At 42.9% G+C, this 26,420-nt stretch overlaps 1 protein-coding gene across 1 annotated transcript in view; it reads left to right on the forward strand.

Annotated features, from left to right (window-relative positions):
- The window catches only part of LOC128696152 (protein mono-ADP-ribosyltransferase PARP3), a gene marked incomplete at its 5' end in the record, with an annotated part of 51,722 nt that extends 26,035 nt beyond the window's left edge, over nucleotides 1-25,687 (forward strand). The window contains 1 exon segment of the mRNA XM_053787301.2: nucleotides 24,295-25,687. Coding sequence (XP_053643276.2) covers nucleotides 24,295-24,347 — 53 coding nt within the window.
- Between the last annotated feature and the right edge of the window lie 733 nt (nucleotides 25,688-26,420).

Here is a 26,420-nt window from a genome sequence, read left to right on the forward strand (position 1 = left end):
TTTAATCCAAAAACACGGTCAAAGTTTTTTTTTTCTCATTACGCACTGTGTGCTGAAGGATTTTTTTTATACTGTGCACACTGACCACATAGACCCATTCTTTCATATGTAGGCCTACCAGCTTTCTCTCACTAGATTTGAGGGCGCTTGAATTTAGGCGTACTAGTACATCAAAAACCCCGGGGCGTAAGCCGTACTAGTATGGCCAAAACCCCCAAAAGGTTAACCTTTTCACTGTCCATCCTGTAATATTACGGCTTGCAAGTCAGTATCGGTCTCGTAATATTACGCCAAAATTCTAGTGGCTTCAAATGTTGTGGGAGAAAGCTGGTAGGTCTACATATGAGAGAATGGGTCTGTGGTCAGTGTGCACAGTATAAAAAAAAATCCTGCAGTAGTACACAATGACAAAAAAAAACTGTTTTGGTTTAAAACAGCAACTTTGCGGTGTATTTTCACATGGCATTTATGGTTGTATTCCCATTTTTTTGGTCTCATTTGATAAAATGGAAGATGTATTACACAAATAGAGATGATTTCAAATGGTTTACGGGCTAAAAGTACACCTTGAAATTGAGCTCAAAGTAGTTGAAATGTTTGATTTTTCCCAATGTTCAAGAGTAAACAAATCATGTCACCTGCCCAATACACATCAACTGGTGGGTCTACTATGCTTTCACAAATGCGCTGATATTATTTATACCAGTTTTTACATAATTCAATAATCTGCATAACATTAAATCTTCTAGTTTTTTGTTTGAATAAAAATTCAAAATGGAAAGCAAGCATAACATAAGAGGGGCCTGGAGACATGACTAATGAACAGAGAAAACATTATTTGAGTCCTAGGAATGTTAGTACTATTGTTAATTCTGGACCCTATTTTGAAATTGGCCTTGAATTGTGTATGAAATTGGCCCAATTACCAATTTCTGATCGCTTTTTTGGGTAGTTGAAATCAGTAAATAGGCGGTTTCTTGTACTCAATCAATAGATCAAATGGAGTTCTAGCGAAATAGCTATGAGTTTAGTCGACTGGAACGATGAAATTGGCTGAGAAAAGGGCTCAGAGTGAAATCGCCAATGCGTAAACATCGCAGAAACCGCTAACTTCACGAGAGTGTAATTCCGTAAGTTTTCCATCAAATTTTGAACTTTTGGTGTCTACCATCAGGAAAATATTCTCTATTATTTCATAAGAAAAAATAATTTCCAGGATTCTGCAGCCTTCAGAATGGTCCTGATTGGCCTGGTTATTCCTACATCAGAGAATAACAAGTCTGTGCCATAAGTGTGCAGAGAATAAAAAAAAAAGTTGTGTGCAGAGCATTGTGGGAGCCAGTAAATGCCATTTACATTTGTTTAGTGTGAATGAACAATATAGGTGAAATATGACATGAAAACAGATACAGGCACTCCTCACTTAACGACTGAGTTCCATTTCCACGACTAGGTTGTTAAGTGAATTGGTCGATAAGCGAGGAGCTGCCTCTTATCAATATTTCAAGCATACTGTACTGGTAGTGGGTTTGTGTCATCCATCTTTAGATATTGTTTTAATGTCACCTGTGCACCATTTATAAATTTTTTAATATATTTTTGAATGTTTATATAGTAGTGTACTGTATACAGTACACCAACTGTACCTTATACGATATACTGACTGGAGAGCCGGTCAAAAGTCTGAGCACTCGTTAAACAGGAAGTTGTTAAGTGAGGAGTGCCTGTATACTGAAGGTGTAAAACGTATGATCCCTAAAAAATAATTAAAATAACAGCAACTTCCTTAATGTGGCAGGCACTTGTGTTGCCATTAACCCTTTCAGGGTCCACAGGACAAATTTCAAAATATGCACCAGGGTCCAAGAATTTTCAAAAAATAATTTTGTTATTTTTTCTTATGAAATGGTAGAGAATCTTTTTCTGAAGGTAATAAAACAAAAAGTATGAAATTTGATGGAAAATTGACAAAATTATGCTTTCACAAATTTTGATGTGTCAGCAATATTTACGCATCGGCGATTTTACTGACTTTGACTCCCTTTTTAGGCCAATTTGTAGACAGCCTGTACTGTCTGCATAGACAGCCTATGCTGTCTGCCAGCTTTGTCCATATTTCGTGCCACTAAGGTGCTGCCCTCTGGGCCTGTCCAGGTCAGTGGGATGCTGGGCCCACACACTGTCTCACTCGCACAAGGCCTAGTAGCTCTCTCTCGTGGGATGGCCCTCCCGGGCCATGGGCACAACACACAAGCCTGTGTACCCACCACGGCCTAACAATAAAGTAAGAAACCTCCGAAGACATTTATAATTTACCACCCCGCTACCAGCATCACCAAACAAACTGGTTATAAATGGTGGGAAGCGGCGGTCGCAGCAGTTGTGTTTGCCCGGAGAGAGGAAGGAAGGAATGAAGTCATCTTCACTTCTTCATCCCATGCAAGAAGGATCCGTCTCTCAACGAGTTATCCTGAAGTCATGTCTGCACGTTTCAGCATTCAGACACAGGTACAAGCAGGATCCAGCCGAAATTTGCCAAATTTCTTCGAGAATTTTAAGTGGCATCCCAGTGACCCCACGCTACAGCGTCCCATGCTGTTTCTCAAGTCACGTGTTCAGCATCACTTGAATGTTGCTGTTGTTGTTCAGCTCAACACAGCTGTTTGAGCAAGCCAGAGGCAAGTTTTGTGGTCATTTCTGCATCCAGTGTGAGCTTCTCCACGTGTTTGTGGGTGGGGGAGGAGGAAGTGGCCGTTCCTCACCTTGCCCATGCTCGCCCGTCTACCATACACTCCACCGCTATGTACTCACTCCTCTGCTGTGTTTTCTGCTGTTTTTCGTGTGAATTCTTTGCCAGTGCTGTGTATACGAGTGCCCAAGGCCACGCGGATCAGCATGCCACGTAGATCAGCAAGCCACGTGGATCCCGACGCCACGTTGGGTGTGGGCAATGTCACGAGGATCTACAAGCCATGTGAGTTACCAGATGTCCCAGGTCACATGCTGTGGTCTGCATCACATTGACGTCACCGACGATGCTGCCCGACTTCATGACGTCACAATGTCTGCCTGACGTTACCTCGAGATGTCTGCTGACGTCACAGTGCTGCTGACGTCACCTCGCGACGTCACACCTGGCATCACATGATGTCACCATCGAGTGTTTCTAGTAATTATTTCAGTATTGTCGAGAAGATTGAGAGAAGATATATGTCGTGTGTTAATTAATTCCTTTCAGCCAGTGTTCTCACATGTTAGTGTACTGCATGTACCGCGGGTGTGTGTAGTTTCCGTGTGTCCAGTGAGGTCTGAGCCAGACCTGAGTAGCACCACTGTGCTAAGTCACCCAATGTGACCAGTGTGTTTGACAGCTGTTATCAGACAGCCCTGAGCCCGAGCCCCCTTGTACAGAAAGCTCTTATGCTCGTCGCTCATAGAAGTTCTGCAGAATCGTACCTGCTACCATTCCCATCGAGATTTGTTTCACTTCACCTCCAGACCTTCAGAATGCAGTTATATATAGAGAAACAAGTCTTGGGACGCTTAGACTAACCTCTGCTATAACTCCAACTGCTGAGAGAATGACACTCGTCAAGCCGCAGTTAGCCCTGTCGGCAGGCGCTGTGTCAGCCTCGTGTCAAGCTTCAGTGAGCAGCCTGCACAAAGAAGATGTCTGGTGTATGATGTTACAACTCCCAGATGTTTCGCCCAGTCGTCTCTGCCACGACTCGCTCCACAACTCGCTCCACGCTCGCCGACAGTGACAGCCCAGCGACAGTACCAGTCGAGAAGTGTCCTCCTGAGTCGCTTGCCAGAAGTCTTGCCGAGTTTTGTCGATGCCTCACTCAAGGGCACCAGCATGTCGTGCCCCAGGTTGAGTGAAAACCTGCGACTCCTACGATGACTGCTTCACCGTTCCAGAGGAGACCGTACCCTATTATGTCACAGCTCAGCCGCAGCGATGTCTCCCGTGTTGCAGTATCTGTCCAGACGCAGGAAGGTGTGCAGTGATGCCCTTCGACGCTCACTGCCTATGACCACGATGTTTAGCACACCCCACATGTTTTTTTCTTCCCTCCCTGTAGGAAGTTTTTTTTTACATGTTCATATGTATATATATGTTTTTATTTTGTGTTGTGCTCTGTTCCTACGAGAGAGAGACCGAGTTATTTTTACCGCCAGACATGGTCGGGTCGACCATGTGGTAGGTGGCCGAGCGTATGTAGACAGCCTGTACTGTCTGCTTAGACAGCCTATGCTGTCTGCCAGCTTAGTCCATATTTCGCGCCACTAAGGTGCTGCCCTCTGGGCCTGTCCAGGTCAGTGGGATGCTGGGCCCACACACTGTCTCACTCACACAGCGGCCTAGCAGGAAGACACAAGGCCTAGTAGCTCTCCCTCGTGGGATGGCCCTCCCGGGCCATGGGCACAACACTGTGTACCCACCATGACTTTACAATAAAGTAAGAAGCCTCCGAAGACGTATCATTTACTCCCCGCTACCAGAACACCAAATAATCTCGTTATAAATTACATTATTCCAGTCGGCCAAATTCTTAGCTATTTCGCTAGTATTACTTCTATTCTATCGATTGAGCACAAGAAATTGCCAAGTCAACTGTTTCAACTACAAAATAAAGTGATTGGAAATCGGTAATTTGGCCAATTTAACCCTTTGACTGTCGAAGGGCCAAATCCTGAAGTTGTTTCTGGTGTCGCAAAATATTCGAAAAAAAAAAAAATTATTTTTTCTTATGAAAATGTTAAGATTATTTTTCTGATTGTTTTAGTCCCAAAAAAAAATTTTTCCCATCAGTACTTACCGAGATATAGAGTCCTGAAGTTTGCTGAAATTGATCTGCTGGCGGCAACAGCGGCGACTGCCGCTCACCCGGTAAACTTTTATTTACTTGTATTCGATGGTTTCTTGTTTTTTTCACTATTTTATTTTTTCACATAACTTTTGTGGCCTGTGAGACCAAATTATTGTGCAATGTTCAAATATACACTCGTTGAATGTAACACAATTATAGCAAAAACACTCGTATCATTATAATGTTGCTAAAACTTGTTTACACAAACAAACAATGTAAACAAATGTTTATTACGATTGCTTTATAATATATATACATATGTACAATCACTGGACACTTTATTAGAAGTGCTGCAGCTTGTGGAATTCTTTGAAACATGGGTATAAGCACAATGGTGTCTTACACTCCTCACACATAAAACGTGTGTCTCTGCGTTTTTGTTGGCGTTTTGTGGTATGTCCACAGACAAAACACCTCTTCTGAGCATTTTTCTTGGCAGTAGTAGCAGGCAGTGGTATGGGGTAGTGATCACCAGGCCTCAGACGAGAGGACATGTGTTGATAATTTCGTGGGCGCTGGTCTATTGCAGGTGTTGTTTCTTGGTACTTGAATATTATTTGTCTGATGACTGACAAACAAAATTCACCATATTTGGGTTTGTTCTTGGTCTTCAACTTATACATATTATAAGCATTCAGCATGGAAATGTCAAGAAGATGGAAAAACAGTTTTATGTACCACTTATAACTCTTGCGAACACAGTCAGCAAACCCAATCTGCATGTCACATTTGTCCACTAAGCGCATATTGAGGTTGTAATCCATCACAGCTGCAGGTTTTACAATAGGTTCTTTGGTCTCTCTATTCTGCTTGCCAGTCTCTACCATTTCGTGTCGGTGAACTGATGTCAGCAGTGTGACATCACGTTTGTCATGCCACCGAAATGCCATGATGTCATTGGCAGCAAACACCTGCACTTCACCTCTACGACTGCCAGCTTCGAACCTAGGCATATGTTTACGACTTCTACGCACTGTGCCACACACATCTGTCATGTTCACTCGCAAGAAATCACTGAGTATAGGGCTTGTGTACCAGTTGTCAGTATATAAAATATGCCCCTTACCAAGATATGGCTCCATCATTGTTCTAACCACATCACCAGAGATACCCAGTAACTTCCTGGTATCTTCCATTGTTTTACCGCCAGTGTACACAATTATATCCAAAACCAGACCAGTTTTGCAATCACACAGAACAAATAACTTTATACCAAAGCGTTTCCTCTTGCTTGGTATATACTGCTTGAATGAGAGTCTTCCTTTGAACAAAATCAAAGACTCATCAATAACAAGCTTCCTGAAGGGATAAAAATACATACAGCACTTTTGTTTCAGGTACATAAACACACGTCTGATCTTATATAACCTGTCGCTTCTGTCAGGCCTGGTTTTGTCTGAAAAGTGTAACATACGTAACAGTAACACAAATCTATTCACTGGTATAATGTCACTGAAAGCAGGGGTTGAAATCAGGCGGTCTGTCGCCCAGTATGTGCTGACACTATGCTTATACACATGTGGCATAAGCATTATTGTGGCAAAGAACAGATACATCTCTGCCACAGTTGTGTCCTTCCACTGGTGTAGGCGTGATCTTGGTGAAAGCATAGTGTTTGCCATGGTGTACTCATAGTATGTATTGCTTTCCCTGACAATAATGTCCATCAGGGGTTCATCGAAGAACAACTGAAAGCATTCCAGTTCAGTGGGATTGTTCCCAAGTGTACATGATGGCCGTATTCCACTTTGTCCTTCATCAAAGTCATGGGGATTGGGAACAAACTCGTCATCTTGATGCCAATCCCAGATGCGGTCAGCTGGTGCGTTCTGGATATTGTAATGTCGTTGTGGTTGTGCAGGTTGTGGTTGTGGTTGTGAGAGTGTGGGGTCGGCCGAAGCAGGTTGTAGTTGTGCAGAGTCAGCAGCGCGGGCACTAGCGTGGCCCGCTGCTGGTGTCACATGACTCATGGCACCGTCACTATCACCACCACCGCCTGCTGCCTCACTCACATCATTTATACCCATCGTAACAATATCGTCATCTTCACTATCAGGACGTGGTGTAGGGCCACGGGATGTGCTCCGAGATGTACTCCTTCCTCTTGGAAGAGCATATGGCACACTACCAGACCGCATGCGACGTCGTACATACTGCCGTTTCACTGGGGAATATTCACCCTCACTGTCACAACTAGAAGTGCTTTCAATAACCTTGAAATCACTATCACTATCACTTGCACTGCTCACATCTGAGTCTTGTACACGGGCAAATAGTTTCCTCTTTCGTCCTGGTACAGGTGAATATGAACGAGCCGGCCTAGCACCAGAGGTGGATGGTTGTGGGTCATCTGGGTTTTCATCACTAATTATGTTATCCTGGGTAATTTTCTCGGTCACACCCGCTTCAAAACCATGGAATTCACTTTCACTGACACTATCATCACTGTTTGAGCTATCACTTGGGAACAAAAGACCTCCAATCCGCCGAGGAGTGAGGAACTTCTTACCGCGAGGCATGGTGAAAATGGACTACCAAGATGGCGTTCCCACAATGCACCGCTGAGTCCCAGATTTTTTTCACAGGGTGCACACCGACCACTGAGACCCATTCTCTCTCGTGTAGGCCTACCAGCCCTCTCCCGCTCGATTTGAAGCCGCTAGAATTTATGCGTATAGATACGTCAAACACGGTATCTCCCATGACGTACATATACGACCGCGACAGTCAAAGGGTTAATGCAAAGTTCAAAATATTCCAGTTTCAAAATAGGGTCCAGAATAAACAATGCAGGCAATCCAGAGAATGTTATGACCTGAGATGCCCAGACCACCTTATAAAAGGAACGTGGTGCTACAGAGTTAGCAGAGAAAGGGAAATTGAACAGCATTCTTTTTTAGACAAAAAGATCAAAACAAAGGAAGAGACAAACAGGGGGAATGGTACAGAAAGGACAGGTGGGCAGTAAAATGGGGCATACCAAACCAGGCATCAGCCCATCAAGGCTGAATAAGCAACCAAATGCAAAGCCAGTACTGGAGAATTATTATTATTATTATCAAAAAGAAGCGCTAAGCCACAAGAGCTATACAGCGCTGCAGGGTAGGGAAGGAAGCGAGGGTATTGGGTGGCAGAAGGGAGGAGGGATGATCAGTAGGTTACAGAAAACAGCGGGGCAGGGGATAGTACGGGAGTAGAGGGTACCAAGAGATTGAGGTACAAAGGGCTGAAGGTATCATCAGAGTTTGTGAAGTAAGTCAGTTGTTGTCAAAAAGTCAATGAGAGAGTCCAGATGAAAGGTGGGTCCATCAGTGAGAAAGGAAGGTAAAGAGAGAGCAGCGGAGCGAAGACGACGATGGAGGTAAATTCTGCATGCTCGTTGATAAAGAGGGCAGTCCAACAGAATGTGGCTGACTGATAATAGAGCCTGGCAATTCTCACAGAGAGGAGCAGGGCGCCTCTCCATGAGATATCCATGAGTAAGACGAGTATGGCCAATGCGAAGACGGGAGAGAGTAGTCTCCCAACCTCGACACTGGTGATAAGAAGACGGCCAGTAATCTATACTCGGTTTAATAGATAGAAGTTTGTTACCGAGCATAGTAGACCAACCTTGTTGCCAACGGGTGTGAAGGTGGGAAGATATTGCAGCAAAATAGTCCGTAAATGGAATACCTCTATATGAAACTGGTAGGTCATGTACTGCTGACCTCGCAGCAGTGTCTGCCTGTTCATTGCCCTGTACGTCAACATGACCAGGGACCCAACAAAAAACAATATCTTTATGCTTGGTAAAGATGCGGCGTAGCCAAAGTTGGATACGGAGGACTAAGGGGTGAGGTGTATCAAATTTCTGTATAGCCTGTAAAGCACTAAGGGAGTCTGAGACAACCACAAATGATGACACAGGCATAGATGCAATACGGATAAGTGCTGCAAGGATGGCATACAATTCAGCAGTAAAAATACTAGCCGAAGATAGTAAATGCCCTCGTACGACGCTGTCTGGAAACACTGCTGCGAATCCTACGCCGTCAGAAGACTTAGAGCCATCTGTGTACACAGCAATGGCATGAGAATGAGAGTGGAAGTGGTCAAGAAAAAGAGAGCGGGAAGCGACCATAGACAGTTGGGCTTTCGAGCAAGGGAGAGAGAAAGAACAGACTCGAACAGCTGGAACTTCCCAGGGGGGTAGGGAAAAGTGAGATGCTACATGAACATAGAAAGGTGGTAATTGAAGAGAAGACAAGAGCGAATGAAGGCGAAGAGAGAAGGGACGGAGTAAACAGGGGCAGCGAACAAATAAAGAATGTCTACTAATATCGGTGACCATTCTATAAATGGAAGGATTGCGGAGATCATGAGAGCGTACATAGTAGCGAAGGCAATGGGCATCACGGCAATCGGATAAGGATGGAACTTTCGCTTCTGCATAGAGGCTCTCAACAGGGGAAGAGAGAAAAGCACCAAGGCATAAACGTAATCCTTGGTGATGAATGGGGTTAAGGCTAGAGAAAGTAGCAGGAGATGCCGCTGAATAGATCTGGTCACCATAATCAAGTTTTGATGAAATGAGGGTGGAATGTAGGCGAAGGAGGGTTCGACGATCAGCTCCCCATGAAAGATGAGCAAGGGTTTTAAGAAGGTTCAGCTGGCTGTGACAAGTTGCCTTCAGAGAGGTAATGTGAGGTTTCCAGGATAACCTACGGTCAAAGAGGAGGCCCAGAAACTTGACTGTATCACGTTCAGGGATACGGGAGCCATAGAGGTACAAAGGATGATCGAAGATGACATAGCGTCGAGTGAAATTAATTTGGTGGGTTTTAGTGCTGGAAAATTTAAACCCATGTGTGGTGGCCCAATTGGAAATATGGTCGACCGCATGCTGGAGAGAAACTGTAATGAGGTGACAGTCAGCACCTGCACAGGCAATAGCGAAGTCATCAACATAGTGATGACCAAATATTTGATGGAAGACTAGAGGCCAAATCATTAATAGCAAGGAGAAAAAGTGTTGTGCTCAGAACACATCCCTAGGGGACACCTTCAGCTTGGATAAAGTCCGGGGAGAGCACATTATTAACCCGAACACGGAAATGTCTATCAGTTAAAAAGTTCTTAAGGAAGGATGGTAGATTGCCTCGGAGGCCTAAGGAGTGGGCTTGGGCCAAAATATCATACCTCCAAGTTGTGTCATACGCCTTCTCAAGGTCAAAAAATATGGCAATAACTGAGTGGTTATTCGCAAAGGCATTACGAGCATATGTATCCAAGCGTAGTAAGGGGTCTGTGGTAGAACGTCTCTTACGAAAGCCATATTGACGAGTGGAGAGACTGTTGTGTCTCTCTAAATACCACACTAAACGTCTATTTACTAGGCGTTCCATTACTTTGCAAACTGCACTGGTAAGAGCAATGGGACGATAGTGGGAGGCTTCATGTCCCGTAGTGCCTGGTTTGCAGAAAGGGAGAACAATGGCAGATTTCCACAGCTGTGGAAGAACTCCTTGTGACCAAATAAGATTGAAAAGGCATAATAGGACTGCAAGGGCTGACTGATGTAAATGTTGTAGCATACAAATATGAATGTTGTTGGGCCCAGCTGCCGATGATCGGCAAGCTGAAAGTGTTGCCTCCAGTTCTTGAAGTGTAAAAGGCACATTATATTGTTCTTCTCTGAGAGAAGAAAAGTCCAAGGGTGCTAACTCTCTGGCAGACTTTGAGGAAAGAAATGAGGGGCATAGATGGAGCCCCTGAGAAATACAGACCAGATGATTGCCAATTTCATTGGCAACATCTAGTGGGTTTGCTAAATCAACAACGGCAACCCGCAGAACAGGAGCCGGGTCAGGAGAATATTTACCACTCAGTTTTTGTACTTTTTTCCAGACTGCACTCATAGAGGAAGCAGAGGTGATGGTGGAGACATAATCTCGCCAGCAAGTGCGTTTAGTATCACAGATGACACGGCGAGCGATCGCACGCTTCTGCTTAAAATCAAGAAGTCTCTCCGTGGTTCTATTGTACCGGTACCTGCCCCATGCAGTGCATTTCAAACGTACTGCACGAGCACAAGCAGGAGACCACCAAGGCACGCATTTCTGAGAATGTCTGCCCGAAGTTTGGGGTATAGAATGAGAAGCTGCGGTTAAAACGGAGGACGCGAAGAGGTGTAAAAGCTCATCAGTGGAGGATGAAGTAGGAACCTCACTAAAAACAGTTAGTTGTGAGTAAAGGTTTCTATTTGCTTGATCAAATTGCCAGCGTGGGATACGAAGAGGTGGTGAATATGAAGGGGAAGTAAGAATGATTGGGAAATGATCACTGTCATGTAAATCCAGGAGAACAGACCAGGTGAAGTCTAATGCGGCAGAGGAAGAGCAGACTGAGAAATAGTTGCAAGAGAGAGTATGAGTCCGAGGATCAAAACGGGTGTGAGTACCTGTATTTAAAACATGGAGGGGGTGGGTGGCAAGAAAAGCCTCTAACTGAATGCCACGGGAATCACAGTGAGACCCCCCCAGAGGAAATGATGGGCATTAAAATTGCCAAGTAACAGAATCGGTGGTGGTAATGACGAAACAAGAAAGGCAATATCCGGAATAGATAATGCCCAAGAAGGAGAGAGAGATAAAGAACAGAGCGTATACCACCTATGTAAGTGGATACGGGCTGCTCTGTAATGCAGCAAAGTACGAACAAATAGCTGATGGTGCGGAATATCAGTGCGTAGAAGGGCACTTTCATTAAAGGTCCCATCAGGAAAAGGATCTGAAGAATACAATAAATTATAGCCTGAGATGGGAGAGATAACAGCAGAATGTAATTTTGATTCCTGTAAGCAAACACCAACAGGGAAAAACTGGGAGAGTAACATCTGAAGCTCACCCTGATTACCCCTGAGGCTGCGTATATTCCACTGTAAATAGGCCATGATTGGCAATGATAAAGATACTTGAAATCCACAGGTAAGGGTTCCTATGGACTAGAGGGGTTAGAAAAGTCCACATGCGAAGGCAGCGGAAAATGTCCAAGCAGCAAAGGAACGGTGCGCTGTGAAGAAAGGAGTTGCAGATGGAGGAGAGGAGAGAGAAGGAATAGAGGGTGGATCACTGTCCATTGATGGTTTGGTCTCTGCAATATATTCAGAGATTGCTTCAAGTGTTTTGGAATTCAGAGACGTCGTATGGGAGACAATATTGGAGATGGTAGGGGGAGGATGAGTAAAGATTGGAACTGTAATGGACTGTACCAAGGTACGGGGGGGGGGGGCAAAAGGGTGGAGGGAACTGGAGAAGAAGTGTGGAAGGGGACAGAAGAGGCAGAAACCTGGGAGGTGGCAGAAGAGGAAGAAACTTGGGAGGGAACAGGGGAGGTAGGTATAGTACGAGGAGGAGGGTGAACCTCTACACTTGTAACAGAGCCAGTGAGAGGGGAAGAACCCTGTACAGAGACAGGAAAGGTGGGGTTAAAGGACGTTTTTTTGACTTCTGAGAAGTAGAGGGATGATTGGGAGGAGGTGTCTTACGAGGTCTCGTCGATACTGAGGCTTGTGAGGGAGAACACGAAGAAGCGAGAACAGACTGAGGCGATGAAGTAGGGACGTCTGAGCCTAGGACAGCAAAAGAATTAGATACAGGAGTGACTATGGGAGAGGTAACCACAGAGGAGGCTGCAGAAGATGGGACCCCAGAAGTGGGGGGGACGTTTTGAAACACGGGAATAAGAAACACGAGGTAGTCTCCCTTGGAGGCGGAGATGAGAAACTGCCATGGCATAAGGGAGACCTTCTGCCTCTTTGAGGTAACAGATTTCCCGCTCATTTAAGTAGACTTGGCAACGGCGAGAGTACAAAGGGTGAGCCTCATGAGAATTAAGGCAAGAGGGAGGTCGATTGCAAGATGTATTAGAATGGTCATCGGCACCACAGACTGGGCATTTGGCTATGGATCTGCAATATTTCGCTGGATGGCCAAATCGCCAGCAATTTCTACACTGTTGCGGTGTAGGGGTCACCTTTTGAACTTGTAACCGATGTCCTGCTACATAAACTGAGGATGGGAGTTCACGGCTGTCAAAAGTTAAACGAGCCACATTGCTAGGGTATCGTCTCCGCCCGCGGACAGGAAGAACATAAGTGTCTACCTTGAGGATTGGGAGATCTTGGAGTTCCAGCTGTTCAAGAATGTCATTGCCACATGTCTGGAAATTTTGTCGAACTATGGTATGGGGCAGAATGACGGTACCACTACAAGAATTGAGGGAATGATGTTTTTCAATAGTGACAGGAACAGTATCTATATGGGAAAGAAGAGAAAAATCATGAGCTTGGGTAGCATTCTGTACAGTGATGATGCGCGTACCGCTTTTAAAAGCATGAAAAGAAATATCTTTACCAACATGGCGTAGGAGTGCCTTGCCAATACTGTGGTCGGAAAGATAGGCGGTAGAGGAAGTCGGTCGTAAAGTGAAGAATTTAGTCCATTGTGCAGTCTGAAACTGAGCTTGGAAAGGGAGTGCAGGACGTGTCGATCTTTTCTGAGAAGAATGAGAAGGTGGAGAAGTATCATCAGCAGGTAATTGTCGTTGGCGTTTAGGCGTGGGACCAGAGTTGGTCCGATGTGGAATGGGCCGGCGATTCGAAAATTGCCGCACCGTAGAGGGAGAGGCCGGAAGCATAATTAAAGGAGAGCGGAGGTCAGATAAATCAAAGGAGTCTGTCGAGACCTCGGTACCTGAAGCGGGTGAGGAAACAGCACTGGCAGGAGGTACAGAGGCATGAGGAGTGTCCGAAGAGTGGTCCAAAGATGAGGCGGGGTCAGAACGGGGTGCGGTATCAAGAAGGGGCCCGGGGATACCAGGTTCATGGACTGGTGCTGCCATGGTTAGGTTACTTCTTTCTTTTTGTTTTTAAGAAAAAAAATAAAAAAAAAATAAAAAAAGAATAAAAAAAGGGGGGACCGGGGAGGGATAGGTCCTAGGAGGAATGAAAGGGCCAGAAATCTCCCTCCGCGCCCAAGAGGACCTCAGCACCGCAAGTAGCGTAGATGCAGCGTGGAACCCGTGCCATACCCTACCCATCATGCCAGTAAACCAGCAATCCGGGATAGCAACCTCACATCTGCCGAGCTACCTCGGTGGACAAAAGAGAGGGCGGCCGGATATCTGCCACAAAGCATACCTCCTTCGGCCACCACCCCCGGAATCCGAAAGGTGGCTTCCAGAGACACACCCGTCGCCCGAAAGACACCCAAAGCCACTCTCTGGAATACCGGAGAGGGATCGGGACATCCCCAGGCGATCCAGATTCCATGGCAAACTACGCCACCGCCAAGAACCTCAATGGAATGGGATGGACCCCGGTACCCTTTCCCCTACCTAGGAACTAGCGCGCCTGTGGGAAAAATCCCAAAGCCCAAAAAGAGGAAGGGCAAAAGGGAGGGGTGGCGAGGGGGAGGAGGAAAGGGAAAAGGGGAGGATGGGATAGGGAAGGGGGGATTGGGGGGTAATTAGGTTCGGTCTGAGGAAGGAGACCGACAGGTCTAATTCCTCAGACCAAGAGCCTCTTCACCATGCCAAGGAGCCCCCCTTGAAGAGGCAGTACTGGAGAAACCAGGGGCGTGTACACCAGGGGACATACCAGGTAGTACACCACCAGTGGTACTAATGAAACGCAAAGCGAGACAAAACATCCCACATGGTAATTCCTGCTTCATATTTGCAAATATTCAGGGTTTGAAGTCAAACTAAAATGAGTTAGTTATGTCAGTGGGCTCCTAACAGAAGCAAATGCCATGTTTGGAGCATTTACAGTAACACATACAAGGGATGTTTTGGACAGAGAGATAGATAGAAAACTACAGCATGTATAGATGTGATAGAATCAATACAGTGGACCCCCGGTTAACGATTTTAATCCGTGCAAGAGGGCTCATCGTTATGCGAAATAATCGTTATGCGAATGAATTTTCCCCATAAGAAATAATGGAAATAAAATTAATCCGTGCAAGACGCCCAAAAGTATGAAAAAAATTTTTTTTTACCACATGAAATGTTAATTTTAATACACACAAACTGAAAAAGGCATGCACAATTACATGACACTTACTTTTATTGAAGATCTGGTGATGATTGATGGGATGGGAGGAGGGGAGAGCATTATCTTCTTACTGTTTAGAAGGGGAATCCCCTTCCATTAGGACTTGAGGTAGCAAGTCCTTTTCTGGGGTTACTTCCCTTCTTCTTTTAATGCCACTAGGACCAGCTTGAGAGTCACTGGACCTCTGTCGCACAACAAATCTGTCCATAGAGCTCTGTACCTCCCGTTCCTTCAAGACTTTCCTAAAATGGGCCATAACATTGTCATTGAAATAGTCACCAGCACGGCTTGCAACAGCTGTGTCAGGGTGATTTTCATCTATAAAGGTTTGCAGTTCAACCCACTGTGCACACATTTCCTTAATCTTTGAAGTAGGCACAATGGATTCCACAACTGGCATAGGCTTCTCAGGGTTAGCCCCAAACCCTTCAAAATCTTTCTTAATTTCCATACTAATTCTCACCCTTTTTACCACAGGGTTGGCACTAGAAGCTTTCTTGGGGCCCATGGTCACTTATTTTCCAGAAACAGCACCGAAAACACTGTAATAATACGAAATATTCCGAGTGTATGCTTGGATGTTACCGCGGAGGCTGGCTGGTAAACAATGGGACGGCCGGCACATGTGAGGGCACATTGGACGCGTCTCGGACGAAAATCGGTAAGCGGGTTTTTAATCGGTATGCGCGGCAAAAATTTTGTGATAAAAGTAATCGTTATGCGGAAAAATCGCTATGTGATGCCATCGTTATGCGGGGGTCCACTGTAGTTCACAGGGAGGAGTAGGAATCTATGTAAAGGATACTTTCTGTTGCACAGAAGTGCTGAATTCTATGAATGATATACAGTAAGGCCCCGCTTTACGGCATTTCGCCTTATGGCGTTGTCGAATTATGACCAAAATTTGCTATACGGCAAGCGGTCTTTCAAATACGGCGTCCCCCACCCGGTTTGTTTACATTTTCCGTGACCTCATCTATTTTGTCTGGAAACTTTCCAAAATTTCAAGTGCTTTAAAGTTACTGCATGTTTTATATGTACTCTGATAATTATACTTATGTGTACCTGTACCTAAATATACTTACACACTGCGCTGGTGTGCAGGTACACATTAAAATCGCTAAGTCTCTCTCTACTCATGATGCCAATACTACGTAATAATAATCACTCTTGGGCACACTAAATGTCTTATTTTACATCAATATAGGCATTTTCATTAATCCATCTATGATATTTTCCTCAAAATTATATATGAAACCCATTACATAGCATATAAACATAATACATACACTCACAGAATAAAAATTTACGTAAATATGAGATTTGTTTACAAAGCGGTTGCGTAGGTAGTGTCGGAAGAATTACGTTTTCTCTAGTCAAACTGGGGGATACCTGTGCAAGAAAGGTATAAAATACCGACAATATGAAAGTTAAGACACATGTGCAACATCTGGATATCTTTATTGTAGACGTTTCGCCAACCAGTGGCTTTATCAATACAGATTCTAGGACATAATAGGAAGACAGTAGAACTATATACAAAAGATGAGGTAATCAGTCCCTCGGCCTTGGAGTTAGTGTTCACAGCATCGTGGTGGAGGAGAATCTGGAGAAAAGGCAAGAAGACTGGCGGTTATATACGCGTCGGTGGATAGGGACGGGCAGCAGACGAGGGCAGTCACTGGTAGGCGGGATTCCCCAGTGGAAGTAGGTCCTTCCCAAAGAGATGGGTTAGTTGCAGAAGCCGTGAAGAAGGACCTTCTTCACGGCTTCTGCAACTAACCCATCTCTTTGGGAAGGACCTACTTCCACTGGGGAATCCCGCCTACCAGTGACTGCCCTCGTCTGCTGCCCGTCCCTATCCACTGACGCGTATATAACCGCCAGTCTTCTTGCCTTTTCTCCAGATTCTCCTCCACCACGATGCTGTGAACACTAACTCCAAGGCCGAGGGGCTGATTACCTCATCTTTTGTATATAGTTCTACTGTCTTCCTATTATGTCCTAGAATCTGTATTGATAAAGCCACTGGTTGGCGAAACGTCTACAATAAAGATATCCAGATGTTGCACATGTGTCTTAACTTTCATATTGGGGGATACCTGTAGAAAAATATTCTTTTCGTATGCCTTTACTCTATATATAGCAATTCACGACCCTTGTGGGTTTAGTGCTTTTTATAATAATAATAATATCTTCATTCATTCTAAAAATGGTGTGTTGCTGTTTGTTTATTCTGAACTAACTTGTACAACTTGTACACAATGTAAGAGTATTTGTATTGTGAGGTAACTGTTATTATAATAAAAAAAAATATTCAGGTAAATGTTTTACAAACTCTTAAAAATGGACGTGAATGAACTAAAAGTAGACACACATTAATACGCATTTATTTCGCCTGACCAAGTGATCGTCCACTACCTGTTCAGTTTGTGTTCTTAAATTGTCTCAATTCTGTATCTCGTTCTCTCTCTCGTTAACTAGTTGGCTCTCATTGACGATGGCGTCTAAGGTTAGCTGTGATAAAAAGAGAAGTCGTAAGCCTCTTGCTTTAAGTGCCAAGTTAGAGGATGATGGTGTGCCATTCTGATTTTATTCAATAAACACCCTGCTACTCACCTCTCACACATTAATATTAATATTTTAAGGTAAGTAATAAGTGTATCTTACCTTTTATTGTGCTTTTAATGCTTATTTCTATTGCTAACTTAATATAAGTTAGTGTAAACTTGTTGTCTGGCATTTATTGCATATTTTATGTGTGCTCTGATAATAATACTTGTGGACCTGTGTGGTAGCCGGGTGGAGGGACAACATTACGTTTTCTCTGCTCAGCCATCAGAGAAAATGTGTATGAATCTGCGTTTGGCCCAGCCACTCCCTCACTCCGCTTTTGTTTACAATTTTCAGCATGAATTATTCATTACTTCTACCTTCGTTTATGATGGCATCTAAAGGTAGTTGTTAGAAATGATTAAATTCAGTGAACAAGGCATGTCAATGTTAATAATATGGCTTTTGGACCACAGTGTAGGTAGCCGGTAGGTGTAGCCCAGGCGGGCTACACCTACCGGCTACCTACACTGACTTCCAACAAATAAATACTACTCACCTCTCTTCCTATATTAAGACTACACATATTTTAAGGTAAATAATGAGTGTACTGTATGTGTATTTTACCTCTCTGGGATGTTTTAAATATCGTATATTTAGTATGAGACGGAGCCAGGGCTACCTGCACCTGACTTCCTACAAATAAGTACTACTCACCTCTCTCCCTATATTAAGATTACAAATACTTTAAGATAAGTAATGAGTTTACTGTGAATGTATTTTACTTTGTGTGTTTTTAATGCCTGGTTCTATTACTAACTTAATATAATTTAGTGTAAACGTGTTGTCTGGCATTTATATGCATTTATAAATAGAAAAAATGGTGTTCTGCCTTCCAGCGATGTCTGCTTTCCGGCGACAGCCTGGAACCTAACCCTACTGTACTAGAAATTCTAGGCAATAAAGTTGAAAATAGGAATTTGGTAATTATTCTAGTATACAAACCACCATCAGCAACTGCTGAGGAATTCACAAATCAGTTAAGTAAGATAGATAGCTATCTGGATAGGCTAGAAAATCCTACACCAAATATTTTACTCCTTGGAGATTTTAATCTCCCTCATGTAAAATGGAAGATGGCGCAACATAATGTTATACCAGAAATATCTCCGGGAAGTACCCTGGCTCAACAGGCACATACCAGGGAACTAATGAGGCTTTGTGAAAAGTACTCTCTAAACCAACAGGTAATTGATCCCACCAGAAATGAAAATGCCCTGGATTTGATATTTACAAACAACGAGGAACTGATTAGAGACATAACAGTTACAAAAACAATATACTCTGATCATAACATCATAGAGGTTCAAACTAGTATTAATTCAGGGGTAGGAAACTGCCTCACTAATTTTAGAGACGGGATGTTTAGTAAGTTTAATTTTAACAACCATAGAATTGACAGGGAAAAAATAAACCAAGAGTTATCAGACATACTCTGGGAATCAGACATGAGCACCCTAAATCCCCACTAGTGCCTAGAGAAGCTGAATACAGAAGCATACAAAGTACAGTGGACCCCCGCCTTACAAACTCATCGCGTTATGTTAAATCCGCTATACGAAGCATTTGAATGCAAAAATTTTGCCTCGCCTCACGATAAAAAACTCACCTTATGTGATTCGTCCGGGAGGCATCCCATGTGTGGCGTCAGCGCCAGTGTTTATAAGCCAACCAGTGCAGTCGCATCTACGCATAAATTCGGTACATTTCACATTATCCCAGTGTTTTTAGTGCTTGTAACTGCAAAATAAGTCACCATGGACCCCAAGAAAGCTTCTAGTGCCATCCCTGTGGTAAAAAGGGCAAGAATTTGTATGGAATTGAAAAAAGAAATGTGTGCAAAGTGGGTTGAACTGCAAACCTTTACGGATGAAAATCACCCTGAAACAGCTACTGCAAGCCGTGTTGGTAACCTGTACAATGACAATGTTATGACCCATTTTAGGAAAGTCTAAGGAACGGGAGGTACAGAGCTCTATGGACAGATTTGTTGTGCAACAGAGGTCCAGTGACTCTCAAGCTGGTCCTAGTGGCATTAAAAGAAGAAGGGAAGTAACCCTGGAAAAGGACTTGCTACCTCAAGTCCTAATGGAAGGGGATTCACCTTCTAAACAATAACTTCCACACACTCCCCTCCTCCCATCCCATCAATCATCACCAGATCTTCAGTAAAGGTAAGTGTCATGTATTCTATTCTTAGTAGAGTAGTAATTGTGCAGGTCTTCTTCAGTTTGTGTGTATTAAAATTAATATTTCATGTGGTAAAATTTTTTTTTTTTCATACTTTGGGGTGTCAGGAACGGATTAATTTGATTTCCATTATTTCTTATGGGGAAAATTAATTCGGCTAACGATAATTTCGGCTTACGATGAGCTCTCAGAAACGGACTAATATCGTAAGGCAGGGGTCCACGGTATGTATGAAACATGTACTATTGAGGAAACCCAGAAGATCAGATATAGAGAGAGAGCATAGGAGATGGTACAGAAGAAGAAAACAGGTTACTGATCTGCTTAAAAACACAAATATGCTACAACAGAGGAAAGATAGACTTAGCAGAGAGATCACTGAATTAGAGCAAAAACTTAGGATGTCATACCTCACAGAAGTACAAAAGGAACAAAGGGCCATACAGGATACTGCAAGAAACCCAAAATATTTCTATTCCTACACAAAATCCAAGCTAAGAACTACCTGTAAAATTGGACCACTACTGAGAGGAGACTCGTATACTGACGACGAACAGGAAATGAGTGAAATCCTAAAAGAACAGTAGTAGGTAGTAGGGCACTAGCTAAAAATTACAGACCAGTAGCCCTAACCTCTCACATCATAAAAATCTTTGCAAGAGTGATGAGACGGCAGGTTACAAATTTCATGGGCCAGCACAACCAACATAACCCGAACCAGCATGGTTTTAGAGCAGGACGATCATGTCTGTCACAGCTGCTGAACCGTTATGACAGAATTACGGAGGCACTGGAAGACGACCAAAACGCAGATGTGATTTACACAGATTTTGACAAATGTGATCATGGAGTGATAGTGCACAAAATGAAGGCCATGGGCATTATGGGGAAGGTAGGCAGATGGATTTTCGGTTTCCTAACACACAGAACACAAAAAGTAGTAGTGAACAGGGCAAGATCCAGCATCAGTCAGGTCAAAAGCTCAGTGCCCCAAGGCACTCTCCTGGCACATCTGCTGTTTCTCATCCTCATAGCAGACATAAACAAAAACACCCGGCACACTTTTGTATCATCATTTGCAGATGACACTCAAATAAGCATGAAAGTCAGTACAGTAGAGGACACTGAAAAAGTACAGGACAACATGACGTTCAATGGTGATAAGTTCCGGATGCTTGGGTATGGAAAGAATGAAGAACTCAAAAGGAGCACTATATACAAAACTCAAGAGGGTCACCAAATAGAACGTAAGTAACATGTAAAAGACCTAGGAGTAATTATGTCAGCGAACCTTTCTTTTAAAGACCATAACAAGACAAAGATCACGACAGCCAGGAAGATGATGGGGTGGGTATTGAGAACTTTCAAAACAAGGGAAATAATGCCAATGGTGACTCTCTTCAAATTGCTAGTGCTCCCTCACTTAGAATATTGCTCAGTGCTGACGGCCCCATTCAAGGCAGGAGAAATATCTGAGCTGGAACAAATACAGAGATCGTTTATGGCTCACATTGAGCCTGTAAAGCACCTAAACTACTGGGAATGCCTGCAAGTCTTGAACATGTATTCATTGGAGTGGAGGAAAGATAGGTACATGATAATATATACCTGGAAGGTACTCGAGGGCTTGGTCCCAAATCTGCACACTGCCATAATAACATACTGGAGTGAGAGATATGGGAGGAAGTGTAAAATAAACCCAGTGAATAGCAAGGGTGCAATGGGGACAAAAAGAAAACACTGTATCAACATCCGGGGTCCCAGATTATTCAACATCTTGCCAAAAGATATCAGAAACACAGCTGGAACCAGTGTAGAAGCCTTCAAGAGGAAACTGGACAAGTATCTTCACCAGGTGCCAGATCAACCAGGCTGTGATAGATATGTGGGGCAGCGGGCCTCCAGCAGCAAGAGCCTGGTTGACCAGGCAAGCACCAGATGAGCCTAGCCCATGGCTGGGCTCAGAGAATAGATAAACTCTCGAAACTCTTCAAAGGCAAAGCAAAGGTCAAAGGTTCCCTGATGAACCTGAATACCTGTCTCTCTTCCTTGGCATTGTAGGACCTTATGAATGTAATAATGATCATGGGGTGATCACTAAATCTATAGGGTATATCAGGCCAAATTTCTTATATTATTTCAAGAGCCCCTCTCGAGCATCAAGGAATCCCCTCCCCCCTCATTGAGAGGGCCTGAAAGCAAAAGATATTTCATCTTTTGCTGATAGAAAAAGAAGAGACACAACAATCACATTGAACATTATAAAACATAAAAACAACTGACACTTCATAACAGCAACTTGCATATGAAGCCAGGCCTGCAAACTAAGAAAGAGGGGTTGCCCAATGGAATGGTTGACAAGCTAGCATTACAATGACGAAACTTTCAAGCTCTTAATGACAGGTTAAATACTGCAAGTCCTTCCATCACCTGGGTATCACGTACATACAAGCCCCATCCTGCACTAGACCTACCACTTGGTGGATGATCTGCTCATAGCCTGGGCCAGCTATGTATGACCTACTACATCCTCTTTCACATGCTAGGCCTGGGACAGTTCAAACATCCCAGGCTATGGCTCTGTTGTTCCATGCCTTGAAGCAACATCCTATCTCTCTTCCTTGGTGCTTGCCCCTAGTGTTGGTCCCTCTCATTTTCACATGACCTGCTTTAAAAAAAATTTAATTTCAGTCACAGAGAATTGACCCATAGGGGTCATACAACACCTGGGAATTATTCAGGTTCAATCCAAGGATCAAGAGGCCCCTCACTAGCATAAGAACATAAAAATCAAGAAACAATGCAGCAGGCCTACTGGCCCATATTAGTTAAGTTCTTCTCAAAACCAACCATTCCCACCCACCTAATTGTCTAGCCTTTTCCTAAAAGCCACCCAAGAATTTGCTTCAGTACTTCAGGTACTAATCAAACCCAGACTTTCTGCTCATATATTTGTCTAATCTCTTTTTAAAGCTACCCAAGATTCTAGCTTCTATTACCCTGCTTGGGAGATTACTTCACTCATTGACAACTCTGTTTGAACACTAGTACTTTACTATGTCCGTTCTAAATATAAATTTATCTAATTAATATCCATTATTTCTAGTTCTTATGAGAGTCAATATCCTCAGATCTTTATATTGCCTTTGTTTATGCATGTCATCCACTTATAAACTCCAATGATATCTCCCCTCATTTTATGTCTCTCAAGAGAGTGATGGTTCAAGGCTCTCAATCTATCCTCGTATGAGGGGTTTCTCATACATACAGTATATTAACTTTGCTATCCTTCTCTGAATGTTTTTCAATGCATTTATATCCATCCTGTAGTATAGTAATCAAAAATTGAGCTGCAAAATCTAAGTGAGGCAATGGAAATAAACACACTGAGCTTTATCAAGTCATAAACAGACCTACCCAGGTAAAGAGTGCATGAGTATACAGTGGACCCTCGACCAACAGCATTAATCCGTTCCAGAGAGCTAGCTGTTAGTTGATTTTGCCGTTAGTTGAATTAATTTTCCCCATAAGAAATAATGGAAATCCAATTAATCCGTTTCAGACAGCCAAAAGTATTAACAAAAAATTTTTTTTTTTAAAGATTAAATATAAATATACATACAGAAAACAATGGCAAATATAAAGCACTAATAAAATGGATAAATGAACATTTAACATCACACTTTCCTTTATTGACTGGACTTGTTGGTGTATGACAGACACGTAGGAGGCAAGAGGAAGACAAGTTTATTATGCTTCAATATGACGCTAATATCATCTCTATGGCTTATTTATCTATCACAATTCATCTAATATGATATTATAAACAATATTAATAACATAGAAACATGATATATACTCTAGAATGAATAAAATATATCATAATTTATGAGAGGAGTAAATAGTGTAAGTGTTGGTGGCGGTGGAGGCTTCTGCCACCAACACCATCACACTTAAGCAATGGATGTAATTTATAAATAAGAAATATTTACATTTTAATTTATAAATAAGTTTATTCAGGTATACACAAATACAGTTACATAGATTATCATACATAGCAGCATATGTGTAAAGTACCTAGGATAACCCAAAAAAGTCAGTGACTTTCATATTTCTATTGGGGTCCTTTTATATTTACACTTAATATATTTACTTTTATGCTTACACTTTTATATTTACACTTACCTTGGAGGAGATGTTAGTTCAATTAGTTTGATGGAGGAGATGCTGGCAGAGGTTTAGGGTAGTGGAAGATAGCAGGCCGGCATATGTTCACACAGCCAACAACTTTGGAGAGTTACTTTCGTGTCTTTTTCTATCACTTACTCACTTAACTTACTTGCTACACTGTTAATTCTACACTTTATCCCTGGCTGGCACTATAGCCTTCATCGATACCTGCTACTTTAGTATCGTAGAATCGCTGCAGAAGGCACATTCTCCCCTCTCTCTTCCTCCTCCACTTTGCTACGAGTTTTTTCTTGAATTTTATTGTGTTTCTTTCCTTCTTTATCACAGGGCTGGCACTAGAAACTTTCTTTGGATCCCGCTCAGGCCACACTCCGGCCTGAGTGAGATGAACGCCGTTAGATGAGTCATTTTTTTTTTATGCCAAAGAGCGTCATTAGACGAATTTACCATTACTTGATGCCGCCGTTGGTGGGGGGTCCACTGTATATATATAGAGTGGAGAGTCAGGTGGAGATGGACCTGCAAGGGATGGGCGGGTGTGTATGTAGTTATGTTAGTTAATGAAGTTTCCTGGCAAAGGGTTCATCTATGCTATATAAGTGTTACGAGTATGGCCATACCCGTTTTATTTTATAATAGGATATGCCCCTTTATTTTATATATATATGTTAAGGCTAATATTAATGCTAATATTGTATTATGTTTTGTTAGGCTTTAATATTATTTCCATGTAGTGGGAAACCACTAGGTTTAAGTGCCGGTTACCAGTTCAGGTACTGAGGTCTCCCTCAGTCACGTGACCAACCTGACGTCGGCTTACCACTCAGTGGTACCGTCAGTAGGTTCACAGCACCTGCTCAGAGTAGGTTCCCACGCTCGCTCAGAGTGGCTTCACAACACTGACTAGTACTCCCACTTCTAGTCTGATTTCTAAGAGTTCACTGATCATATTACCTGAAATCGTATTTTAGCAACACATTGATTGCTTGACTCTACTACTGGGAATTGTTTCCTAGTAGACTCTTGTGTTGTAACAATAGTTTTGTATATATAAAATAGTATCCTTGATGTGTAAAGGAAAAAAAACAATTTTATTGCTCTATTTTAATTAAAATATAGCTCATAACTATATGATCCCATGTACGTTTTATTGTTATTAAAGAGACGGATTTTATTTGAGTTTTGGCCATCCTACAGAAAGAAGGTTAACAAAGTCCTTTTTAAAAGGCTATATTGGCTGCACTAAAACCTTGTTGCTATGGAGTTCCCCCTAGACAATAGCCAACCAAGTAACTGATAACCCATCAAGGATCAGTAACCCAATGTTATATAATCCATATCGCAACAATAAGCCATTGAAATTGTTAGATATACAGATAAGTGGCGAGTCCAGGATTCTGTAGTACCGAGTATCTTCTTCCTTAACCCTTAAACTTTCCAAACCTATATATACGTTCACTCGCGCAGCGCCCCGAATATTTTGAAAAAAAAAAGAGCACCTTTTTCTAAGTATCATAGAATAAAAAAGAAATTTAGGGTCAGTACTTACGGAGATATGAGGCCGAGAAGTTGGCACTGGATGCTCATGTGACAGCAGCATCGAGTCCTGCCGCTTGCAGAAGTGATGCCGATGTACCTTTTTTTTTATTCTTCATATTTTATGTAATTTTTATGTTCTGATAATTACAATTTGTAGTAATTCTTGTCACTTTATAACCAATCTTTGTTCTGACACTAGTATTAGGTACTGAAATTGTCACAAACATACTGACAGGTGGACATTTACACCTGCCTTGGAATATAAACAAAGTATTTATAGGTCCCAGCAATGTTTTGGAGGAGGAGGATGATGATGATGATAATGATTGATGAGCGATTGATTGATGATTGATTTAAGAATAATACATGAACTACATGAACCCACGTAGACCACAACATGACCCAAGAATACTAAGAATGTAACCCAAATCTTGACAAAATTAGAAGATCTAAGGAAGACAGCCCTGCTAACCCAAACACTGCCTCCGCTGCCAGACAACCACTTAACCCAAGCTCCGAGAAAACAAGCCTTCTCCTCCATTGCTACACAGTATCTACTTCAGTGATACTATGAAAGGATATCGCAGAAGAAACAACACCAGTAATAAAAGAATAACAGCAAGGACCCTAGAACTCAACTTGTCTACCCAGCAGGACGCCGGTGTATCATCAACCCCCCTCACCACCGCCACCCAGGGAACAACAACAACAAACATGGCTGACTCCCCCTCCAACTCCACTCCCTTCAAAGGATTCATCCATGATAACTCAGGTATGATTATTCCTGACAATATCAAGGACTACATCGTTGCTCTAGAAAATGAAATCAAAGATATCAAAGCAACACTCGAGCGACGAGAATCCAAGATAACCAACCTCGAGAATAAGATCCAAAACCTTGAAGAGAAGATTAC

The sequence above is a fragment of the Cherax quadricarinatus genome, chromosome 48, assembly GCF_038502225.1.
Source record: "Cherax quadricarinatus isolate ZL_2023a chromosome 48, ASM3850222v1, whole genome shotgun sequence".
NCBI lineage: Eukaryota > Metazoa > Arthropoda > Malacostraca > Decapoda > Parastacidae > Cherax > Cherax quadricarinatus.